The 23,466-nt window shown below is 55.9% G+C and overlaps 1 protein-coding gene across 2 annotated transcripts; it reads right to left on the bottom strand.

The window, feature by feature from the left end:
- Positions 1–13,574: 13,574 nt before the first annotated feature.
- Positions 13,575–22,335, bottom strand: VPS18 (VPS18 core subunit of CORVET and HOPS complexes). Of its 2 annotated transcripts, none has more exons than XM_025884287.2 (5): positions 21,924–22,335; positions 20,730–20,871; positions 17,667–17,758; positions 15,631–17,501; positions 13,575–14,911 (listed from the first exon to the last, which is right to left on the bottom strand). In XM_025884287.2, the coding sequence occupies exons 1-5, from the start codon at positions 22,012–22,014 to the stop codon at positions 14,186–14,188; spliced, it is 2,922 nt and encodes a 973-aa protein (XP_025740072.1). In that variant the 5' UTR covers positions 22,015–22,335; the 3' UTR covers positions 13,575–14,185. The 2 variants fall into 2 exon arrangements, with proteins under 2 accessions (XP_025740072.1, XP_073732922.1); XM_073876821.1 differs by lacking the exon at positions 21,924–22,335 and adding an exon at positions 21,032–21,739.
- Between the last annotated feature and the right edge of the window lie 1,131 nt (positions 22,336–23,466).

Raw genomic sequence — 23,466 nt, 5'->3', positions numbered from 1 at the left:
GCGGGCAAGGGGAGGGCGGGCACAGGGCGCCCGCACACAATGGGGATTCCGTCCATTCTGAGGTGGCTGCGGGAACCAGGCTGGCTTTGTCCCTGGGACCCTCATTCCCACCATTTAACGGAGCCGGAACTCCAGGCGGAAGGCCCCGTATAAGAACAACAATGTCGTCACCCTGTCTGTGGGGGAGGGTGCTGTAGGCCAGGGCTCCTGAGACCCAGGGGACCCACGGTCTGTGGCAGCCGGTGGGGGGGCACTTGGGGTAGGGCTGAGGCTTTGCCACCGATCGGAGGGGAACTTGGGAGGCAGATGGGCACTCCCCCACCTGCCCTGCCAGTCCATCAGCAGTCTGTGGCACACATGGAAGGGGGCTCCCTGGCATCACCAGCCATGCTCTGCTCCTCCATGTGCAAAGATGAGCCCTAAGGTGCAGAAGGGACGAATGCATCCCGTAAGCCCTGTTTGGTGGTGTGCCAGGAGGGCCTGGGTTAGGGGCAGCCTGACCTGCAGGCCTTTCTGCATCCAACTTGGGCAAAGCACTTTGCTCAGAGCTGGGCCGAGGCCCATTCCTGGGCCACTAGCTTGGCTAGCCTGCCCTTCGGAAGTGGCGCGGGCTGCTCAGACAACAAGTGTTTATTTTCTGTGGGGGGGGGGGGACAGGACGTCATGGCGTTTCCCTCCTGCCTGGTGCTGCAGTGGTTCTCACAGTCTGGGCACTGGTGACATCACCAGCCTTTCCTCCTCAGCCCTGGACTCCTGGCCTCCCCCTCCCACCCTACCCCATGCTCGGGCCAGGCTACACAGTTCTGAAGCTCCTGCTTCCGGTGCGGGCCCTTCTGAGCAGGTCCTCATGGAGGATGTGAGCAGCTGGGAAGTACTAGACCATCCCTTTGTCACTGCCCTTGGCATTCAGGCTGAGCCGAGGGATAGCCCCTCTGTGCTCACCCTCCCCAGGACGGTTGGTGTCCCACCCAGGCACACTCCTAGTGCGATGCTGGCCCTTTAAGGGTCCTGGGAAGCCAGAACAACAGGAAATCCAAACGGCCTCATTAGGCAGCTCGGAGCTCAGCACAGTAATTAGTGCCCTGAAAACAAAACAAGGAAAAGCAGGTGGTGGTGCCCCCCCTCAATCTCGGCTGCCCCCGGCATGGCCTGTTAGTACCCAGAGCGAGGCAGCTGGGATTGGAGCCCCTCCCTTCTAAGCCCCCTCACCCCAAGCTCCTGAAGCCGGCTGCCCACTGCCCAGGCCAAGGGTCAGAGCCTAAGCTTCTGGGGAGCAGGCAGTGGCTTCTCCTCAAACTGTTTCCCCTGGGGAGATTGAAGCCCCAGGGGCATGCACTGGGGCTTCCCCTCTCCCCACAGCCAGGTGGCCACTTGTCCACAGCATCCTCCACCTGTTTGGAAAATGCTGTCATGGGGGCTGGGAGCTGGGGTGGGCTCCTCCAGCGGGAAAGAGGAGACCCCTGGGAATCCCAAGCCAAGAAGGCCCCCCTTGGGAGAAGGGAAAAGCCTGCTCTGTGGTCCTGCCTCTCAGGATCTGTGGTGATTCTCCAGGTGGGCAGGACCACTCGGGCAGAGGGGATGGTAACCCACAGGCCCTCTGGACAGACCCTGGGGACTTCCAAGCCCCCTCCGTTGGTAAAATCCTGGCCGGGAGCAAAAAGGGAGCCTAGTGAGTTCTCCTGAGCCAAACAGCCCGCCCTGGCTCATTTTATCCTTCCCCCTCCCTGTGTGATGCAATTGGAACCTTACTTTGTCCCTGACCCCTAAGATATCTCCCTTTATTTGTACAGCTAGGGGAGGAATATACTAGGCTCTACTTAAGAAACAAATATTCATTCAACTAACATTTATGGAGTAGTTGCTATACTCCCTACACTGTGCTGGTAGGGTGTTCCTGAGAAGGTTTCAGAGAACACATCGTGATAGTCCATTACAGTCCTTCTCTCTTTCTCTCTTTTAAGTAATCTTTATGCCCAATGTGGGGCTTGAACTCACAACCCTGAGATCAACAGTCACGAGAGCCAGGTGCCCCAGTCCTTCCCTGTCTTGAGAAGGCCTTTGAATGGAGGGACTATGGCTCTCTTCAGGTGTGTATCTCCCCATAGACCTAGCACGGAGGTGATTGCTACATGTTTATTGAACAATCAAAAATGAACCAGGAATGGTCTCTGACTTCAAAGAGTTTACCATGTAAGTTTACCAGTAGCAGCACCCTGGCAAGCCCCCAACCCTTGGTGATAATCAACTCCTGTGCTCAGAGCCCAGACCTCCAGGAGGGCCCGAGCCTTTGTGCAGAGCAAGGGCTGAGGGCATATGGGGGAAGAAACCTTGAGTCCTCCTGAGAATAAAGCTGGCTATGACCCTGGGATGTGGGGAGGAGTTGCCTGGGCTCCGGCAATGTGAGGAAGGGGGATGCTGAGCAGGATTGCTGGGCAGGTTGGGTGTGGAAGGTGGCCAGCCTATGGCTGGTGAATGGGGCTATAATTAAGCTGTGGGTAGGTTTCTGGTCACAGAGCCTGTTGGCTGAGAACAAAGGCCCGAGACATCATTGCCCAAGGGGAAGAGAAGGAGCAGAGGGAAGGGGCAGCAGTAACCCAGAAACTCCTATCGGTTTAGGCACCTGGTCAGAGAACCTGACTGGCTGGTCAGGTAACTCTGCAGGCACCTCTGGAGGCCATCAGCTAGGTGGTAAGTAATTTCTGAGGGGCTTCAATCTGGAACTGAGGGGCCACTGCTGATGGCAGAGGTGGAGGGGACCAGCCACCAAGTGACCAAAGGGTCACAGGGTCATGGAACAGGGGTTTCTCAGCCCTGACTACACTACGAGAATCACCTGAGCAGCTCCCTAGAGATTTTGATATAATTGTTTGGAAAAGGGGTCTAGGAGACACTGGTATTTTCAAAAGCTCTCTAAGTGACTCATTACACACCCAGGGTGGAGAACAGTTCTCCCTGGGAGCACAGGGCCCTCCTTTAAATCCTACGGCCTCATGTGCCCCTCCCCAGAGCCCACAGTGCTCAGAGGCCACACGCACTGGACCAAATAGCCCCAGTGCCCTGGGGAAATGGGCAACAGAGTCCCGTAGGCTTGGGGGTGGAGCCTTTGGAGAAGCCCTCCCCTTCTTGGACCCCCAACCCCAGTGGAAAGTTACCCAGGGAAGCAGCCGCGGGGCAGACAAGGCGAGAAGCCTGGGGGGAGGGGTGTGCGTGGCGGGGGGGGGGGGGGGGGGGGGGTTTGGCCTCTCCAGGCCCCCTAGCAGGGAACCTGCTGCCTAGCACTCTAGGCCCCCAGGCCTGGGGAAAGCGCCCCCGGAGAACAGGCTGGAGACTGGAGGGGCGCGGGGGTTGGGGAAGAGAGGTAGACTCAAAGCACCTGAGCTGATGGGGCCTGATCCCGTTTGGGACGTGCCCGCTCCTGAATCATTTCCCGGATATAGCTCAACGGCCCAGACTTCAAGGTTTTGGGGGGGGAAATCTTTTTTCCAAGTTCCTCTATCTGTCATCCCCTCCCCCGCCGGCCGGATAGGCCTGGACCAGTGTCCTCTCTCAGTTCCCCTTAAGCCTCCCAGCTCGGGCTTCTCCACTGAACTCCCTGAACATTGTTTCCCGCCTCAGGAAGTCTCTGATGCCCTGCGCTGGATTTTGTTTTCCTTGTTATCGGGACAACTAATATTTTTTCCTGTGCGGAAAAAAAAAAAAAGAGATTTTCCCAAGCAGATTACAGCTGTCAGTGAGGGGGGGAGGGGGCTGGAGGTTGAGCCCTCCCTTCACCCTCCCCTTCTGCCACTCTTACAGGGCTGAGCTTTTGAATGAAGGAGGAAGTCCTGGCCCCAGAGCCTGCCGGGCCAATTGGAGCTGGGGGCAACTCTGGCCTTGGCCTTGGCAGAAGAGACACTGCCCTCTGCCTGTGGGGCCCCTGCTCCCTGCTAAGAGGGCTGACCCGAGGCTGGGTCACATTTCCAAGGACAGGGAGAAGGTCCTGAGCTTGCCTTCTCTCTGGGGGACTGAAAAGGCAGGCCACCCCACAGCGGCAGCCTGGCAGGACCTGGGAGGAGGGGGAGCACTTAGGAGACCCAGCTCTGTGGAACCCTGTGACTTTGGGCCATTCCTTCTCCTCCTGAGCCTCGGGCTCCTCCCCTGCACCAGGGACATATTGATAGCTGCTTCACCTATCTAAATGGTTCTGTTGTGACAATGCAGAGGAGATAAAGAATATGATTCAGTGTCAGAGGTTCTTCGGACTCAGGTCAGAAGGGTTAATGGCAGGTGTCTCAGTACCTGTGTGACCTGCATGAGGCCCCAACAGCCAGCAGGCCCAGAAGACAGAGGCTGTCCCCGAGCAGGCTCTGTTTGATCGGCACACCCGGATGTGCATGTACACACGCATGCAACCATGAAACACACACACACATACACAGGCCTGGGCATTCTTCCTTGATAAATGCTCACTTTCTGCAAGGGGATGTTGTGGCTCTAGGGACAAGTTGCCAGGGCCTTTTGGGGTAGAGAACCGTAGCATAACCACCACCACAACAAAAGAGCCTTGCCGAAGATGACCGAGTTTCTTTTCAAGCTAACAACAACAAAGAGAAGAGTTTCAGATGTGGGTTACTCAGTTGTTTGTGGTGTGTAAAGCATTAAGAAAACGAGCTGCCCCCCCCCTCCCCCGCCGAAGCCCTGTACCCTCCTGCAAGATGGGATGGTCTGCTTTGAGCAAGGCTGTGCTGCCTTCATCTAGAGTGCGGCGGGCTCCTCGGTGGGCTGAGTGCAGGAGTGAGCAAGGCCATCTGTCAGGAGGTGGGAGGAAATAGGAAGATTTCCATTTAAACTTATTTTTTATCTAAAAAATAAATGGAGCTTTAGTAAGCTTTCATATGGGTTTTGACTCTAGTGTGTCATTTATACATAAATGTTCATAATCAAAACAGTTTGGAAACCACTACCCCGGGAGACCAAAGCCCTGTGAAGGCTTTCTATCCTCTCAGAAGCCCATTTCAGATCGGGTGCTGGGTGAGGGAAGGGAGCTGTGGAGGAGGGGCTGGGGCTCTCTGGGTACAGAATCGCTTGGGCCCTGTCAGATTCCCGGATGCCACCAGCAGTGTGGACCTTCCTGGCCACGCTGTGGCCTCCCTTCTCCCTGCCCACCCTTTCAGGCCTGCTTAAGCCCCTGTAGGACTCTAGCACCTTGGACTGCCACGCTTCCTACAAGGGAGAGAGTGGTCCTGTGTGATGCTCCCCTTACCCCCCCAGGGCTGGCTAAAGTGCGGCCGGGGTCCCTGTAGCTGCCCTGTATGTTGTGTCACCCCCAAGAGAAAAGTCCCTGGCGGGAGGCGGCCTTCTGCCGGGAGGCTGTTTCCTCAACCAGCCAAGGTAAGAAGTGGGGGATTTCCAGCCCTGTCCACGGGGCTGACTTTAGTACTGGGGGCTCCTCTCCTTGCTCAGGCAGCCCAGACCAGGGTGAGGACAGATACTCCGGCATTAGGCCGATAGGCAGGCCGCTGTGAAGGCAGCAGTCAGCTAAGCCCACAAGCCTCCAGATGCTGCTGCCTGCCTTTGAGGGAGCTGAGCCCAGGATGTAACCCCAGGGCTACACCTGGGACCAACAGGAACCCAGCCCTGGAAGACCCCAACAGGCATCTTGGTGGGGAGGGGGGTGCTGGAAATCCAGAGGCACGCTTACTCATGGGCCTGTGGGGAATTACTCAAATTGATGAATGCCCCTGCCTAACCCCAGCCTGCCCTGGTTCTGGTGGTAAGGGGAATGACAGCTCTCCATCTCACCCTTGAAGGCTCCCCTAACTGGCCGGTACTTCCAAGGTTTGCTGGAGTCAAAGGAGCCACCGTGAGCTCCTCAGGTGGGATCCAGAAGCCTCACATTCCAGACATCCTTCCCTGAAAGTGTGACCCCTAGGAATGGGGAGCCATACCCTAACAGCATTCCCTGTATTCCTGTACAGTGGTCAGCTGAGCAGGGAGGGCGGGTGCAATCCCGGGGAGGGGGGAGCAGCTGAGTGGAGGGAGAAGTAAGCACTCGTGATGACCTGGTAATGGTGGTACAATGTCCCAGCTCTAGTGTGGTTCTACTCAGGCCCAGGTCTGGGCTTAAGAAACTAGACTTGGTGTGCCTGGCTGGCTTGGTCGGTGGAGCGTGCAACTCTTGATCTTTGGGGGTTGTGAGTTCAAGCCCCACATTGGGTGTAGAGATTGCTTAAAAATAAATAAAATCTTGGGGCGCCTGGGTGGCTCAGTCATTGAGCGTCTGCCTTCGGCTCAGGTCATGGTCCCAGGGTCCTGGGATCGAGCCCCGCATCGGGCTCCCTGCTCGGCGGGAAGCCTGCTTCTCCCTCTCCCACTCCCCCTGCTTGTGTTCCCTCTCTTGCTGTGTCTCTCTGTCAAATAAATAAATAAAATCTTTAAAAAATAAATAATAAAATCTTAAAAAGAAAGAAAGGAAAAAAGAGAGAAAGAAAAAGAAAAGAAAGAAAGAAAAAGAAAGAAAGAAAGAAAGAAAGAAAGGAAGGAAGAAACAACTCTAACTCCACCTTCATGGAAAGATTCTCCTGTGCCTCAGATGCTTACGCATTTCATTTCATTAGTTGGCTTGTATGTGTTTGCTGTGTGCCCATGTGTCTGTGCTTTGTGCACACATACGCATGCTTGTAGCTTGTGTGATTGAGGCATGCCAGCTGGAGGAATAGGCTGGGACTCATGCAAAGTCCCTGAGTGGGAGAGTATCTGAGAGGTGAAATCATAAATCCAGCCACCATCAGTGCAGGCTAGCAACACGCCGTGATAATGTGCGTGCGTCATCACCAACCTACACAGCAACCAGTCTTCCAAGGACGGTGTTATCACCTCCATTTTACAAATCAATAAACTGAGTGGGGCTTAGAGAAGTTAAATGACCAGACTGAGGTCATACAATGAGCACACCCAGATGTCCAGGCCAGAATTTGAACCCAAGTCAGTCTAAAGCCATGCCAGAGGTCTCTCTACCAGGCTCTCTTGGCACGGTCTTCGTTCATTGCACTCCACTGATCCTTGTCTCCGAGACGCTGGCTGCCCTGGTCTGAGGTAACAGGCCTTTCCCCTTCCCTTCTTTCCTCCCCTCCCAGTCCAGGTGGCAAAGCAGAGCCTGTTCAGGGCCGCTTGGAGCCCAGGATGCTGTGGCCGGACCTTCACATCTAGCCTGTCCCCAGTTCAGAGAGGGTCTGGCTGGCCTTGGGCGGGATCAGCTAGGGCTGAGCTAGGGCAGCTGTTTACAGTAAACAGAAAGCTCCTGAGGAAGGAAGAAGGGGAGGGGCTGGGGTCGCCATGGAGACAGGGACAGAGCAGCAGGGCCTCAGGCCTGATCCACTAGCGCTGCTAATGCATCCCTTCTCCTTCTAGAGGCAGAGGAGGCCCAAAGAAGGTCCGGACACGGCAGCCTGAGCCAGAGAGGCAGGGGCAGACAGGCTGGGCCTCAGAGCTGTGCCCGCCGAGAACACACTGCCGCCTCATTATGTATTTCTACTTATTAACAACAACTAATGTTTATTGACATTAGGCCCTTGAGGATAGGTTTTCTTATTTAACCCTAGCAACAACCAGGAGGTAGATACGATAGTCTCTAATTTATAGATGAGGAAATTGAAGTTTAGAAAGATTAAGCCATTTGTTAAGGTCACAGGGCTTGTAAGTGACAGAGCAAAAATTTTGGATCAAAAACTCTATCTACCAAGGCAAGTAGGATAGGAGCTAGCTGGTAACGCTCTGAGTCCCTCAACTGATGGGGAAACTGAGTCCCTTGGATACCAATGGGACTTTCCCAGGCTTCTGGCGTTAGTCAAAGAGATTGCTGGGGACAGAACCCGTGTGTTCCAGCCCTAACCACTAGACCACACGGCTTCTCCATGGCTTGAGCTGGGAAGGTCCAAAGAGAAACTCCCTTTCCAGCCCCAGCCTGGGGTGTAGACTCTTTCCCAGCTAACAGGCTGCCCCTGTGGAGGCCAGGCTGGGCCAGGGTGCCGTGGGGGATGCTGGGGGGTTTCTGCCCACACATATGGTTTCCAGATTCCAGGGGATGAAAAGGAGGCCCTTAGGGGCGGAAATGGGGGATGTGTGATGACAAATTTAGACTGATTGCTTAAAAAAAAAAAAGGGAAAAAAAAAGGCCAAGAAACCCTAAAAAATAAAAGCAAAAATTCCACTAGAAAACCAAAGGGAATTATTTGATTGTGAAACTGAGTTGCCGTGAGGTGCAGCATGGTTTAATGTGGAACAGTATCAAGGTCCTTTCAACTTTGACTTCGCAGAGGGTGGAGGGAGAGGAGGCTCGGTCTCATGTTCTTGGCTTGGCCCGCTGAGTTCTGGGACAGAGATGGAAGTCAAGCAAGACAGCTGGGAGGATGTCTGGAGTTCAGGAGTCCTTGTTGGGGGCACGCTCCTATAAGGCTCAGGCCCTTCAGGTAGCTAGACTCCAAGAGTCTTTCCCGCTGGCTTCCGGCCCAGGGTCCCCACAGCTCACGTTGGGAGTCGCCCCAGGGGAGGTTCCAGCTGGTCTGTACCAGAGAGTATGAAAGGATGAGCTGTAAGGTGGGGGTTTGGGGTATCTCTGGGTTCCAGCCTTAAAGGGAAATGGCCAGGAACAGAAGGTAAAAGAGAGGACAGCTGCCTGGAATTCTGGCCTGCAGCCGGCCCAACGGGTCAAAGGTCAAGGGGGGGACAAGGGGGACTTCCTGCGGCTCCCAGGGGAGTGCCAGCCAGCCAGCCCGCCAGGCTGTTGTGCAAGCTCGGGCCGGACCACGAGGGCAGGCTGGCAGAGGAGCCACGCCTGGCCCAGCCCGCTCAGCCTATCCTATCTGCCCTCTGGAGCAAGAGTAGTATCCTCTCTCCTTCAGGAAACGGGGACCCCGTCCCCCAAGGCAGCACCTCCTGTCCCACCTCAGGGGCCATAGCCTATATGCCTGAGGGATTCCTCTCACACTCGTCCTGGACCTCTGCCCCAGAATCACCATCTTTTGAGAAACCAGAAAAGCGTTCTCAAGCTCGCCTCTCCCTTCCAATCCCACTCTGGTTCTCAAAGAGGAGATCAGAGGGGTTTGTGCGGAAAGAGCCATGATAGGGCTTACAGGGTCCCAGCCCCAGAGGAATGAGGCACAGAATGACGTGGGAGAGAAACAAACCAACAGGAACCGGTCAGGGACCCGGCGCTGGGCTAACCTTGCAGACGTGCCGCACTGTTCTTGTCTAAGCTACACTCGAGCCTCCAAGTTGGGTTATGTTTATTGGCATTTTAGAGTGAAGAAACTGAAGTTCTGAGGGGATGACTAAACGGACAGCTGGTAAATGGCAGAGCGGAGACTTACACTTGTCCTTTCCAGATCACCTCCCTGTCCCTCAGCTCCGTGCACTTTAGCTGGAGAGGGAGAGCGAGCACGGTGAAGCCTAGCACGGTGTTTGGCTCCCGATGGGCACGGGGGTCACTGTTGACCGATTGTGAATCTCATGGAGAAGGGACAGGATGCTGGCTGGGGCCTCGTGTCAGCCACCAATTTCTCCTCTGAGATTCAGCATCTGTAAGATCAGGAGGTGGGATTGGCAGCAACGGTTTTCCAGCTGGGTTCCTCAGCATCCCGGCATCCCACAGAGATTGGGGTGGGGGAGGGAAGCACAGTAAATAGGGGTGTGGGCCTCCCAGCCCTGCTTCCACCGGGGAGGCACAGCATATCCATTTCAGGTGCTGAACATCCATGAAGGCTTTTTTCTTCGAACAAGAGCAGCTGAGATCTCTGCAGCACTGACCCTCGGGAGGCATGGTCCAGGTAGTTCAGGTTCTGGGCTGTTGAGAAGCCAGAGGATCTGGTAAGGGAAGTGGGGTAGACCACGTCTGGGCTTCTAGCGCTGCGGGAGAACGCAGCTTGGAGGCAGAGCTGTGAGATTAGGCAGAGGAGGTGAGCTGCAGATACACAGCACCTGCCCCCCTGCACCTGGGAAACACAAACAGACTTTTGGCTACGGCGGACTGGGAACCAAGAGCAGCACCCATTTTCCTGGGGCCAGACCAATGCCCCTTTCTCTTTTCCTGCTGGGCCTGCCTGGGCTCGTTTTTAGTGGACACTGGTTGCTGGTCACCAACGTAGGGCCACCCTAACCTCCCAGTGACCCCATGGTTCCTGATTTCTCAGCTCAAGAGCTACTTCAAGGCGAAAGCTGAGAAAGAGCAAAGCAGCTCAGGAAGAGGAAAGCACCCAGTAAAGGGCATTCAGCGAGAAGGGCTAATCCTCTTGAGAGAAGAACCCTACTTCGTGCCCCTTTTAGCAGCCATCCTAGACCCAAGTTTGCCCCTCTGCCTCAGTTTTCCCTTTTGGAAACTGGACATGAGAACGGTGTCCCTCTCCTGGTGGCTTCAGCAGGTATAGCTCCCTGAAAAGCATCATCGCCATGCTCCAGGTGGAGGAGAAAGCTGGGGGCTCTGGCTGCCCAGTCACTAGAACTACCTAGCATCCTCCCTCTGTCCCACTGCCCACGCCAGGCCTGCCTCTGACCACCATTCCCCCTCAACCTGCTTCGGGGCCCTGCCTCAATCCACATAATCAAAGCTGCCAGCAGGGTCCTTTGTGGTGCTGCTCCCGTGTGGCACTGCCTAGGGGCCCCACCATGGGGCAACAGATGGACCTATGGTCTCCACAGAACAATGGTGGGGGAGGGGCTCTGGCATCGCCTGCCCCAAACAGGAAGCACTGCATGAGCTTCAAAGAACTGGCAGGGCCAAGGGGCTGAGTGGCTGGAGCCAGTGCCAGGAGCGGAGGCTGCCTGAAGAGGGATGCCCAGCCTGCCGTGGGGGTGGGGCTGCAGTGGCCAGGGCAGCTGCGGGCTCGGACAAGAGGATGCCTCGCGCACTCCTGGCAGCAGCCTTGGACCTACAGGCAGGCTGAGAGAAGGGGGCTCCAATGGGAGGCTGTCACCCGGCTCTGCCGCCACTCAGCCGGCCAGGCTGCAGGTTCTTTCCCAGGCCACAGTGGGTCTGGCCCTCCAGCAAGCAACCATGAGGGGCAGGGCTGGCACCAAGCCTGCCGCCCACTCCCTGCCTCCTGCTCCCAGCTGCTCTGCTCCGAGCCTTTTCCTCTCCACTTCCTGTTCACACAGGGGGGGGGCGGGAAGTGGAGGGAGGAAGCTGGGGGGAGGCGTGTAGGGGGGGGACCCATTGAATAAAAGGAATTAACCGTTTCCCTCCTCTGACCTCTGGGAATTTCCGCCTGTGAAAGTGTCTCGAAGAATCTGCAGAGCTGGGGAAGTGGGGAGGAGGTATGCCCCTCTTGGCCCCCTCCCCCTCCCCTGGTGGTGGTGGGGCCAGATAACTCCCTCTGGGCCCCCTAACCTTTTGTTTCCCTGGCGCCAGGGTGGGGGGCAGCGCCAAGGGCAGCCTGGAGCCTGGTGGCCTCGGAGCCCCCTCCCAACCAATGGGGTTGATGAGGGCCCAGCCTGCAACCCGAGCCCTGGGGTGGGGGAAGGGGGGAATGGGAGAACTGATGGTCCCGGGGCGGGGGGGGGGGGGGGGGGGGGCCCCCCCCCCTCCGGGCCAGGGGCCCCGTGCCCTCCCTGCCAGGGCTGGTGCCCTTGGCCCGTTTGCCTTAGGGACAAGAGAAGGGAGGGCCGCCCAGCGGGAAAGCCAGGCCTCAGTCGCTGGGGCGTCACACCCTCCGACGGCCACTCCCCATGGAGCTGTGGAAGGGAGCCAGTGGTTTCGGGAAGCCAGTCGACAGCGCCCCCTCGTGCCAGCTGACGACTTGGCCAGGCAGCCCCCCAGAGCCCTCTCAAGGGCGCGCCTCAGGAAGCACCTGCTCCCCAGGACCAGTGACCGCCCTGAGTCTCCCCCAGGTGGCTTCCTTGTTTACAGGCCTCCTGCCCTGTTCTCAGCGTCACTGCCTGTGGCCACTCCTCCTATTTCCAGTGACAGCTCCAGGAGCAGCTCATTCATCTTGGTCTCTGCCCACACAGCTGCTCCCCCACCACACACCCTTCTGGCCCTCCCAGGCTTAGGGCCAGGGCCCTGAGGGCCTTCTCTCTCCCCTCCATTCCAGGCCTCGCTTGGTTTCCAAGGATCTAAGAGCCGTGGCTTCCCGTTGCCCTGACTCAACGGAACCCCATTCTGTCAGTGCCAAGGAAGCCTGGGGCCTTTTTTCCAGGAAAGAGGAAGCTGCCTAGGACCAGATGGGCAGGCTCAGGAGAGGACAGAAGGGGGCAGGGGCATCCCGGGCTGTCTTAGCCAAGTCCTCCGGGAGGAGGGAGCAACAGGACAGTGTTTGTTTAACTAAAATGTATTAGGCACCCATTACGTGCAGAGACAACCCAAGCTGTTCCAAGCAAGTGACCACGCAAGTGGCAGGTCAAAGTTTAGACTGATGCTGATAGTGGGGAACGGTACCCCTTAGCCCTCTACTGGGCACATCTAGGTATGAGGGGAGCCTTAGGCCACATGCAAAGAGGAAGGGGAACAAGAGCCCTCTAAATCTTCTCGGAACAGAAGGAACAGGCTTAGGAGGCTCTCTCCCCACCCGGTGATTACCAACTGCGCCACACGTGCTCCCTCTTGCTTCTGGCGGAAGATGGGAAGTCTGAGGCTCATCAAAGATGGGCAGTTTCTAACCCGACCATTGGCAGCGGCCATGAGGAGACACTTGTTCTAGTGACTGGGGGAACGGCAGGGCGAGGCTCCACCAGGACTGCAGGAGCTTAAAGTCTTGGAGAAGGGCTACTTTGCAGAGAGAAAAGCCTGCAGTCACCAGCCAGGGGGCTTCACCCTGGCCCGATTCCAGGAACACGCACTTGTTACTTGGTGTCAGTCTGGGCAGCTGATAGACCACACCCATGGAGCCTCGCAGTGGACTGTGAACCCCAGTCCACCAAGCAAGGGTGCTGCTCCCTGATGTCACAGGAAGGCCGCCATCAGGGACTCTAGAGTAGCCACAACTGAAAGAGTGCAATCTGGAGGGGAAGGGGCAGGTCACAGGAGTTATAGGGGGAAAAATGTATCTGCCACATCCCATGGATGGCGGGTGGCAGTCTCAAAGCTGGCAGAAGCTGGGAACACAAGGATCCAGGCTGGCAAAGGGAAGGGCAAGCAAACTCTGGGACGCCTAAGGGCTAGCGGAGGGAGGATGAGGGCTTAGATTCATGGTTAGGCAGTGCAGACTCCCAGAACATACTAAGGAGGAACAGACCCAGGAAGCACTAGTGGAAAAAATGACAAGAACTCAGTGCCCCCCGTTTGCCGGAGTGTGAAGGAGTCTGTGGGGAGCAGCACCACCTGCTGGCCGAAGGGAAGAACAGTCCTTGGTCTGAGAGGCCGGTGGGCCATCATTCCCAGCTGAAGCCTGGAACCAGGGAGGATGGAGTCGAGGGACAAGGAAGCAAGCAAATCACAAAAATGGCACAATCAATTGGTCACATCTCCAGAAGAAGGAGCGAGGGCCAAGGCTGGAAAGCGCTCAGGGTCCTGGCAGCTTCCCTGTGGGACCGTAGCTCCCCTGGAGGCGACTCACACGCCCCTCAGGCCAGCATCAACACAAAGCCATCCACTCAAGAGCCCCCAGTGCAGTGCACGCGGTTTAATGCGCCCCGCCCCCATCACCATCTCCCCCTTCCTCCATGAGGCACTCTGTCCCAGGGCACCCCCACACCAGAGCCCCAAAAGGTGGACACAAGAGGCGCCCCCTACCGGCACCACCTTTCCCACCCTCCGTGCCCACGACTTGGAGGGGCTGCCTTTTCGCTCTGGGACCTAGAGGCAGACACGGGAGAGGCCTTCCTCTGAGGGAGAAGGGCCACAGAGTGAAAAGGAAGAAAGGTACTTTCGCTCTAGAAGGTGAACGGGATGTCTGTGGGGCGTAAAGAGGACTGTTAGATGGAGGGGGACGGTGACGGTGAGAATTCTGACTTCTCCAGGCTAAGGCCCACTATCGGGAGGCACGCGGATGGTCTGGCGGAAGAGCAGCTCCAAGGCGGCTCTCAAGAACAGCACGGCCAGTGGCAGATTTACACTCACAGATGACACCTTACAGGCGACAGCTGGAATTCCACTCTCCCCAACACTGTCACGGCCCAGCAGTCTCCAGACGCCAGACCACAGACCATGGTGTAGCCTTCCCAAGAGAGGGCAACTGCCCCGACTGCCTGCCCACCCAGCAGGTCAACACCCTTCTTCCTACAGCCAACTGAGGTGCTCCTCCTCATAGCGCTGGGGGTCAATGAAGGGCCGATCAATGGAGCGGATCATCAGCTCCCCACAGTACACACACTCGGCAGCCACCAGTTCATCGAGGTCAGCCTTGAGCTGTTCCCGACTGGGCCCCGCCATGGCAGCCCCACCCTCGGCCTCCTTGGTGCGGGCAGAGCCCTTGGTAGGGGCCGGAGCAGCCCCCAACTTCCGCTGCAGCTCCTCGAGCCGGGCCTGCTTGTAGGCTGGCAGGCCAGGCCGCACGGCCTGCAGCAAGCAGTCAGCATGGAACATGTGGCCACAGAGGAAAAGGTAAAAAGGGCGGTTGAGCAGGGGGAAGTCACAGGTGGCACACTTGTCCTGTGGCTCCACCGTGCCGTAGCGGCCCCGCAGCTCCTGCAGGTCTCGCCGGATGCGCTGGGCGCTGGCTGTGGCCTCTTCCATCTCCCGCTGCAGCTCCTGGATGTGGTGGTTGTAGGCCTTGAGTGAGCTGCAGATCGCCTCCTTGAAGTGGTCGATGGTGACGAAGTCAGGAAAGAACGGCAGCACGTCCTCGATCTTGAGCAGGGGGCAGCTGGCCAGGCAGGCCATGGCTGTCTGCACGTCCTCCTCCTCCTGTACCACGTGCCGAGCAATCTTCAGCCACAGCTTCTTACGCAGCTCCTCGTCGTCCTCAGGCAAGTCAGCACACTGTTTGGCCAGGTCCACGTCCACCTGCGGGGAGACCACGAGCGGAAGGGTTGGGGATAGAGACTGGGGGAGACAACAGATGCCCAGGGAAAACCTGGGCCCCAGCAGAAGCCCCAAGGTAGGATCCCCTGGTAGCAAGCGAGGTGGGGCTTCAGGGGGCCAGCATAGGAACCTGTCTCAGTGACGGGCCTGTCCCCATCACCGCTTTGTAAAAGCTACTCACGGTGAAGGGGCTTTGATTTTGGCAAATTCAAAAATCACCTGGGTACCATATTCAAAATACAGATTTTGGGGCCCTACCCTCAGACTTTCTGATTCAGTAAGTCCTGGCTTCACACCCAGGAATTCACATTTTAACATAACTCAGCAGTTGTGACTATAACACAATCGCTAGCATGTACATAGAACTTACCTGCACAGCAGGTGCCACTCTGACTGCTTTTCGTATACACTACTTTCATCAACCCTAAGAGGGAAGTAACTAGAACACTATCCCATTTGTGGCCGAATGATCTGAAGCAAAGAGAGGGTCAGAAATCAGCCTGAGGCCACACAGCCTAGTAAGCGGCAGAACCGATTTCAAACCCTGACATCGGAGTCCACGGTAACCTCTGCGCTGCAGCACCTCTCCGCCGGAGAAGCCGGTGCCCTCTAGCCGCAGCCCCCCCACTCCAAACCCTCAGCCTCTGACAGGACTGCTCTCCAGGCCTCTGTCCTGGATGGGGTCAAACTCATCGACTCACCTGCAGGGCCAGGTCCACAGCCTCCTCGTACAGCTCTAGGACCTTATAGACATGGACACAGGCACGGTGGTGGCCGTGCTCAGCACAGAGACGCAGCGCATACTTGAGGTCGTAATGCACGCGGTGTGGGCTGGCGCCGGCCTGCTCAAGGTAGGCCAGCAGTGAGGCCGGCTGGCCCCGGGCATATAGCGACAGCAGGTAATTGTGAATCGCCTGCTCCGTCTCGCCGAGTACGTTCACGCAGAACTCCATGTAGCGGATGGCCTGGCTCACCTGCTGGGTTTCGCCACCCTGGCTATAGTTCACCAGGGCAGGGATGAGCTGCCGGGCATCCAGCCGGCTGCCCAGCTCAATCCAAGCATCCACCAGCTGGCGGGGGATGTGACGAATGAGGATGGGCGAGAACTTATAGAAGAGCTGGGGGTCACGGTGGCGAGCAAGCACCGCCAGGGCCTCCTCATAGGCCTCATGCTGGCAGTGGTATGCCACCACGCGCTCGTAGTCCTGCATGATCACGGCAAAGTACACCATGTGTTCTGTGTCCCCGTGGCTGGCGAGCAGTTCGTGGATGGAGGCCCGGCTGGCAAAGAGCCACTCCTTGTGGCGGGGGCTGCTGAGGAAGGACCGGAAGCGCTCCCGTGTTTCCCGGTATAAGTTCAGGGCCTCAGGATCACCCTGCAGTGCTCCGAGCCGGCTCAGGTAAAGCTCCGTCAGCCAGGTGGTAAGCAGTGTGGCCTGGGTGCGCTCGGCTGGCTTCAAACCGGCCAGTTTTCGCTGCAGGAACTCAGCCAGAGCCTCCTCCTGTCGGGCCTCCAAGAACTTGAGGGCAATCTCCTCAAAGTAGCTCTGGGTCAGGGCGTAGCAGCGGGCACTCTCCAGGTAACGACGCTGGCGAAAGCAGAAATCGGCCTCCCGGGCCAGGACTGTGTCCAGGCAGTCAGGCCGCTCTCGACAATACTCTTTGGCCAGGTCGAAGCGGTTCATGTCCAGGTAGGTGCGCCAGACATCCCGGGCCTCCCGCTGCACGTGGTAGCGGAAGACGGCACGCTCAGTGTAGGCCCACAGGTGGCCCGTGGAAGAGTCCTTCACCATGTGCTTCAGGGGCCCAAACTTCTCCAGGAAGTGATCCCGCAGCACCACCTGCCCCGTCAGTGTGCACACTGCCTCCACCCGGTCCGCCAGCAGCAGGAGGAAGTGGAACTGGGTCAGGACGATAGCCAGGGGTGGGCTGGCCCCCGGACCTACCCCCTCTGGGTACTCCCACACTCGCTCCTCGCTCAGCAGGGAATCGGGACGACCGCAGTCCAATGCTCCGTACAACACGCCATCCCCCATCATCCAGGCGAAGGCCCGAGGTGCAGAGCGCAACTTGGGGGTATAGAAGGCCAACTCACTGTAGCCCAGACTGCTGGGGAACTCACGGAATGGGGGTGGGTGGTCGGCGTAGGCAGCAAAGAGCCCCGCAAAGCCCTGGGCCTCAGCCCCCTCTGCTGCTCGACCTATGAACTGGAAAAGGCGCTGCCGGGTGGTGGCGATAACAAAGCCACGCCCATCAGGGCCCCGCTCGGCCTCGAGGGAGCACACAGGTGCTGGACCCCCTTCTTCGTTTAGTACATACAATGGGCGGAAGTAGAGATCTGGGGCGGGGCCAAAAAGCCCACCCTCGCTGGCTGAGAGCTCTGCTTCGAAGATCTGGCCTTGGGCGGTGCCGACCAGGATGGGGCCAGTGCCGCTCTCGGTGCCCAGAGCCTTGTTCCAGCCCACACTCTCCACCAGCTGCCCCTTCCAGCGCGCCAGTGGCCGGACCTTCTGTCCATTACGGTTCACATAGAGGACCTCAGTGCTGCTCAGAGCAATCAGCAGGTGAGAGCCTAGAGTGGGGGAGAGCAAGGCACCCTACAGAATGCTGCCATTCCCACCCTCAGCCTCCTCCCTGCCCACCCCACTCGCAGATCCCACCCGCCCGGGCAGTGACTTATGCTCTGCTCAACTACCCCCGCAACCCCAGACCTGCCCCCCCCCCCCCCCCCCCTTACCAGTGTGGTCCAGAAACATCTTGTGAACCTTGGCATCATCCTTGCGCCCCAGCTCCACGTGGTTGGGTTCATTTGCCTTGCCCAAGTCAATGCTGTCGAGACAAGAGTCACAGCATCACTCCAGAGAAGGGTAGATCCTTTTTTGGAATCACAGATCTCTTTATGATCTGATGAAAGCCACAGCCTTTCTGCCCTGAAATCTATATACACGCATACAATTCTGCATACCATCCCAAGGGAACTCTGAAATACATACAGGGTCCTACTTAAGAACCCTCCGCTCTGAGAATTCCCCCACCTCATTTTGAGAAGTCACTGAACAGAGGTCTTTTCCTCTGCTCAGTAGATGTGCAGTGCGTCTGGGAAGACAGGCAGGGGTATCCCAGATTGCTGAGGTAAAAAGAGAACAACAGGGTGCCTGGGTGGCTCAGATGGTGAAGCATCTGCCTTTGGCTCAGGTCATGATCCCAGGGTCCTGGGATTGAGTCCCGCATCAGGCTCCCTGCTCCTTGGGAGCCTGCTTCTCCCTCTGCCTCTCTCTCTCATGAATAAATAAAAAGTTAAAAAAAAAAAAAAAGAGAACAAACAGTAGTTAATGGTTACTGAGCACTTTATTATTTTTTTTAATATTTTATTTTATTTGATAGAGAGAGAGACAGAACACAAGCAGGGGGAGTGGGAGAGGGAGAAGTAGGCTCCCCGCCGAGCAGGGAGCCCGATGCGGGACTCGATCCCAGGACCCTGGGATCATGACCTGAGCCGAAGGCAGACGCTTAAGGACTGAGCCACCCAGGTGCCCCCAAACATGTCTTCTTTAAACTTATTTCTTGAATAATAATAGTTTTTTTTTTAAGATTTTATTTATTTATTTGACAGAGAGAGACACAGCGAGAGAGGGAACACAAGCAGGGGGAGTGGGAGAGGGAGAAGCAGGCTTCCCGCGGAGCAGGGAGCCCGAGGCAGGGCTCGATCCCAGGACCCTGGGATCATGACCTGAGCCGAAGGCAGACGCTTAACAACTGAGCCACCCAGGCGCCCCGTACTGAGCACTTTCTATATATGAAGCACCATGCCAAGAGCTTAACCCAATAGAGCTCAATGAATCTTCATGATAACCTTGAGGAATGCTCCTGTTTATATTTCCCTTATTAAATTCTTTTCAAATAATATGCTCATTCTAACCAAAGAATCAAAGTATTTGAATCAGGTCACAATCAAAGATGGTGGGAAAATGATATTTTTCCACATATGACTACAGATTTAAATCCCTATTCCTTAAAAAGTCCTTAAAAATTAGTAAGAAAAAGACACTTCAGTAGATAGGGGAGGGCAAAAAATATAAACCAGCAGTTTACAAAAGAGAAACTCTACATTTCTAGTAAACATCTAAAAATACTTTCAACCTTTGGTAAATAACAGTAAGGTACCATGTTTTTAACCTATCAGATTGGCAAAAATTAGAAACAGTAACCTATGGTGCTGGCGACGCTTAACTGACTGAGCCCCCCAGGCACCCCAGGAGAGAGAATCTCAAGCAGGCTCCACGCCCAGACTGATGCAGAACTTGATCTCACAACCCTGAGATCATGACCTGAGCGGAAATCAAGAAAAGGACACCTAAGTGACTGAGCCACCCAAGCGCCCTGTATTATTTTTTTTTTTTAAGTAAACTCTACACCCAAGGTAGGGCTCGAACTCAGGACCCCAGGATCAAGAGTTCCATGCTCTTCCCACTGAGCCAGCCAGGTGCCTCTCAAAAGTTTTTTTGTTATTTTGTCATAACAGCAATTACTGTGTAGTCAAATATATCTATCTTTTTCCTAGTGGATTTTCTAGCTTGAGTAAGAAAATCTCCCTTCGGTCCAAGAACACAGACATTTCTTAAATATTCTTTTATTCTTTTTATTTTTTTAAAGAGGGATGGAGGAAAGGCAGGGGAGGGGGAGAGGGATAGAGAGAATCTGAAATAGGCTCAGTGCCTAGCACAGAGCCTGACGTGGGGCTCAATTTCACAACCCTGAGATCACGACCTGAGCCAAAATCAAGAGTCGGATGCTTTACTGACTGAGCCACCCAGGTACCCCCATTAAATATTCTTTTGATATATTTTTTTTTATTTTTAAAGATTTTATTTACTTATTTGAGAGGTGAGGGGAGAGGGGTGGGGGGAGGAGCAGAGAAGGAGAAGCAGACTCCCCGCTGAGTAGGGAGCCCAACATGGGGCCCAATCCCAGGACCCTGAGATCACGACCTGAGCCAGAGGCAGATGCTTAACCGACTGAGCCACCCAGCTACCCTGAATAAATATTCACTTTATTTCTAATATTTAAATAATTATTCCACTTAGAATTTATTTTTGTGATATAGAGGCTTACCTCTGTTTTATCCCAGATGGTTATTCTGGATAAACAATTTTGCTGATACTTTTGTTATGTATTATTTCCACTTATGTATTTCCAGTTTTATTGGGATATATTATTTCCATTTATACTGGATTTATTTCAGGACTCTAGACAGTTCCCCTGATCAATATGACCAATTTGTGGGTTGGTACTATCTTTAACAGATGAAGGGACACATTTGGAGAGACCGGGTGACTTGCTCAACATTCCCTAGCTGTTAAGTGGGAGAGCTGGGACCTGACCCAGGTCTACCTGATTTTAACTACTATACTACATTAATTCTCTTTGGGAATGGATATTTTTGGAAAATTCCAAATCTAGGGGCGCCTGGGTGGCTCAGTTGTTAAGTGTCTGCCTTTGGCTCGGATTGTGATCCCCGGGTCCTGGGATCGAGCCCCACGTCAGGCTCCGTGCTCAGCAGGAAGCCTGCCTCTCCCTCTCCCACTCCCCCTGCTTGTGTTCCCTCTCTGTCTCTCTCTCTCTCTAATAAATGAAATCTTTAAAAAAAAAAAAAAAAGAAAAAAATCAACCTATTAAAAAAAAAAAAATCCAAATCTACTGTTTCACCTGCCCAGAGTGAAAGAAAGGCCCTAGTCAGTGATTAGTCCCCAAATACCACTAATCCACTCCCTACTCCTAAGCCTTTTGGGCCCTCACTTACCGGAGTAGTGTATCCTTGCCCAGGCTCATGCAGAGCTGATTGCAGGAGACGACAAGACTGGTAATTCGTTCAGAAGGGGTAAAGTCAATGCGCTGCTTCGTGAAAATGGGCACTTCCTTCTCTAGCTGGGCATTCACATACCCTACATGAAAGGAGGGAATTAAAGGTTAGGTATGGAAAACGCGGAGGAAGGACAAAGAGAGGCAACAAAACAAGTTTCCTCTCCACCTTCCCAACATATCCCTACCCCAAGCCCTTGGTTAAAAGCTTAATATCAATATATCAGGTAGTTTGCTAATCACCTCTACATTAGGGATCCTGGGCTCTTTTCACACCTCTGACAGCCATGAGGGGTGGATTCTTTGAACCCTTGGACTGCTGCTAAACGGTCATGTACCTGCTCCCAATGGTAATGCGGGGGGCAAGGCTTGGGCTTTCTCCCTTACCAATCTTGGGGCCAGCAATCCCAGCTCAACTAAAGTATTCTAGATCCACTCTCTCCCCTCCTCCCTGCCCGTGCAATAATGTTCTCACTGAGCCTCCAGAAGAATGAAGGCAGAGAGAGCCCTGGGGAACAGTTCCAATCAAACTGCCTCTTCTTTCTCTCTACCTTTCCGCTCATGTCTTTACCATTGCACAGAATATCCCCGCACTTCAGACCCCTCTGCCAACTCTGTCCTACTTTCTACAAAAATTTCCCCTCAACACCAAGCTGCACCCAGATCTAGCAAAGGCCTAAAATAACTTAATTTTCCCTGTTCAGTGACAAAGTTCCCTCTAAGACCAGCCTTCCTTCCCCTACAACATTCCCCTTCCACCGTTTTCTTTGACCACTCTCTTCTTCCCACCTGCCGAAGGGGCCTGGTAGGAAAAGCATAGACTCTGGCTGAAGCCTTGGAGCCTATTCTCAGTTCTCTCAACTGCGGCCCTGTAGACAAGCCACTTCCTTATCTGGGTCCCAGTTTCCTCTTAGGACCCTAGTGGCAGGGCCTAGATCACGAGACTGCTCTTGATGCTCTTTCAAACTTCGACCATCCACCAGCTGGGGGCCAAGAGCCCCTGAGGAGAATCAGGGGCCTAGACCTGGACTGCACCGCCAGGCGGTGAACCGGACCTCCTGGAGCTACTCCCCGGATCCTCCCCCGCAGGTGCCAGGTGAGCGGACAGGATGAGCGGCGCCCTCCCCTCCCTTACCGGAGTGGGGGATGCCCACGCTGGGGCAGCCAGGCTGCAAGACGGCTGAGCGGGACAGGGAGTCCTCGTATTCATCCAGGATGGACGCCATGGTGCCCGGCCTCTGGGCCCTCCGTGTCGGGCCCAGGGATTACAACAGGGCTCCCCCCAGGGATCCCCGTCGCCCTGGATTGGAAACTGCGTCTCCCCAGCCTCGACAAGAATCTGACAGATTTTGGCAATCCGCCGCCCACTCCTCTTTAAAATCCCGAGGGTTTTCTCACTCCCGCCTTACAAAGCGAAAAGACCGGGGAGCCCTCCCCCTTGAATCTGGCGCAGTCCTGCACCCCGCTCCCGCCCCCCAGAAGATCACTGGCTCCCTTTAGCCGATTTGAGAAGATCCCAACCTCGCCCCAGCAGCTCAGCTGACTCCCGCCCCCGGGACGCGCGCCTATAACGTAACTTCCGGGTTCTCAGAGCCACACGTTTACTCGCGTAGGGAACGTACCCCCGCCGGCCTCAGCTAGGCGCGGCGACGGCTACGGAGGAGGAGGCGGGGCCAAGAGGGGGGGCGGGCCAGGGCCTGGGCCCAGTCAGCTCTTCAGGGCGGGAGCCGGAAGTGCTGCGGGAGTTCTCGGCTTGAGGCGGAGCCCTGGACGCGTCACAGCTGCGGTCGGGCTGGGTGCTGGGCTGGCTCCTCTGAGTACAGGTCCTTCCTTCCAGGACCCTGGTGCAGTTCCGAGCTCTGACGCAAGGGGGCAATCCCGGCTTTTACAGGCCCTTCCCCACCGTGCCGCGGAATCCAGCCCCGGCCTCGAAGCCAGTCCCCGACTCCCTTCAGGCCCAGCCTTCCCTCCGTCAGACCGCGACCGCGACCGCTCAGCCTCCGTGTCCAGCTCCCGCTCCGACCTCTCCAGACAGGCTGCTGCCTCAGGAGAACCTCCCGCTTCTCAGTTTAGTCCGTGTCTTGATCCTCACAAGGCAAAGGCAAGCAGTTCTAGCTCTTTAGCCAAGAGCTACCTAACCGGCCTCTAACCAGCTCCGTAGTGGCTCCTCGGTGTGGGGAGAGACAGAAGGGGCGGCAGAAAAGACCAAGCACAGCTAAGCGGTGCGGGTCTGCTTCCATTCACTCATTCAAAATAGCGTTGAGCACTAACTTTGTGCCTAGCCTTGGGCTGGGTGCTGGAGTCACAGAGGTAAGTACAATATCGTCCTTGAAGGTCATAAACTAGCAGGGACAATGGACCAGTAAACAGATAATGCTAGGCAAGCGATGGGTGGATTTGTTCAAAAGCTCACTTATTCCACAAGTGAGCTCACACTCTCGGTCAGCCACTATTCCAGGCTCTGGGGGCGGCACAACAGACCAAAACGGACAAAAGTCTCAGCCCTCGGGCGCCTGGGTGGCTCAGTTGGTTAAGCGACTGCCTTCGGCTCAGGTCATGATCCTGGAGTCTTGGGATCGAGTCCCACATCGGGCTCCCTGCTCGGCGGGGAGTCTGCTTCTCCCTCTGACCCTCTTCCCTCTCGTGCTCTCTCTCTCTCTCTAATTCTCTCTCTCAAA

This window comes from Callorhinus ursinus, unplaced genomic scaffold, assembly GCF_003265705.2.
Source record: "Callorhinus ursinus isolate GAN/ISIS: 27379988/994484 unplaced genomic scaffold, GSC_fseal_2.0 scaffold25, whole genome shotgun sequence".
Taxonomy (NCBI): Eukaryota; Metazoa; Chordata; class Mammalia; order Carnivora; family Otariidae; genus Callorhinus; species Callorhinus ursinus.
This window is presented reverse-complemented; position numbering and strand designations above follow the sequence as displayed.

Coding starts and splice junctions, on each gene's coding strand:
- VPS18 (XM_025884287.2), bottom strand. CDS start 22,014: ATGGCGTCCATCCTGGATGAATACGAGGACTCCCTGTCCCGCTCAGCC. Junction 20,872..21,923: donor CGTGGGCATCCCCCACTCCG/GTAAGGGAGGGG, acceptor CCTTTCATGTAG/GGTATGTGAATGCCCAGCTA. Junction 17,759..20,729: donor GGCAAGGATACACTACTCCG/GTAAGTGAGGGC, acceptor TTGTCTCGACAG/CATTGACTTGGGCAAGGCAA.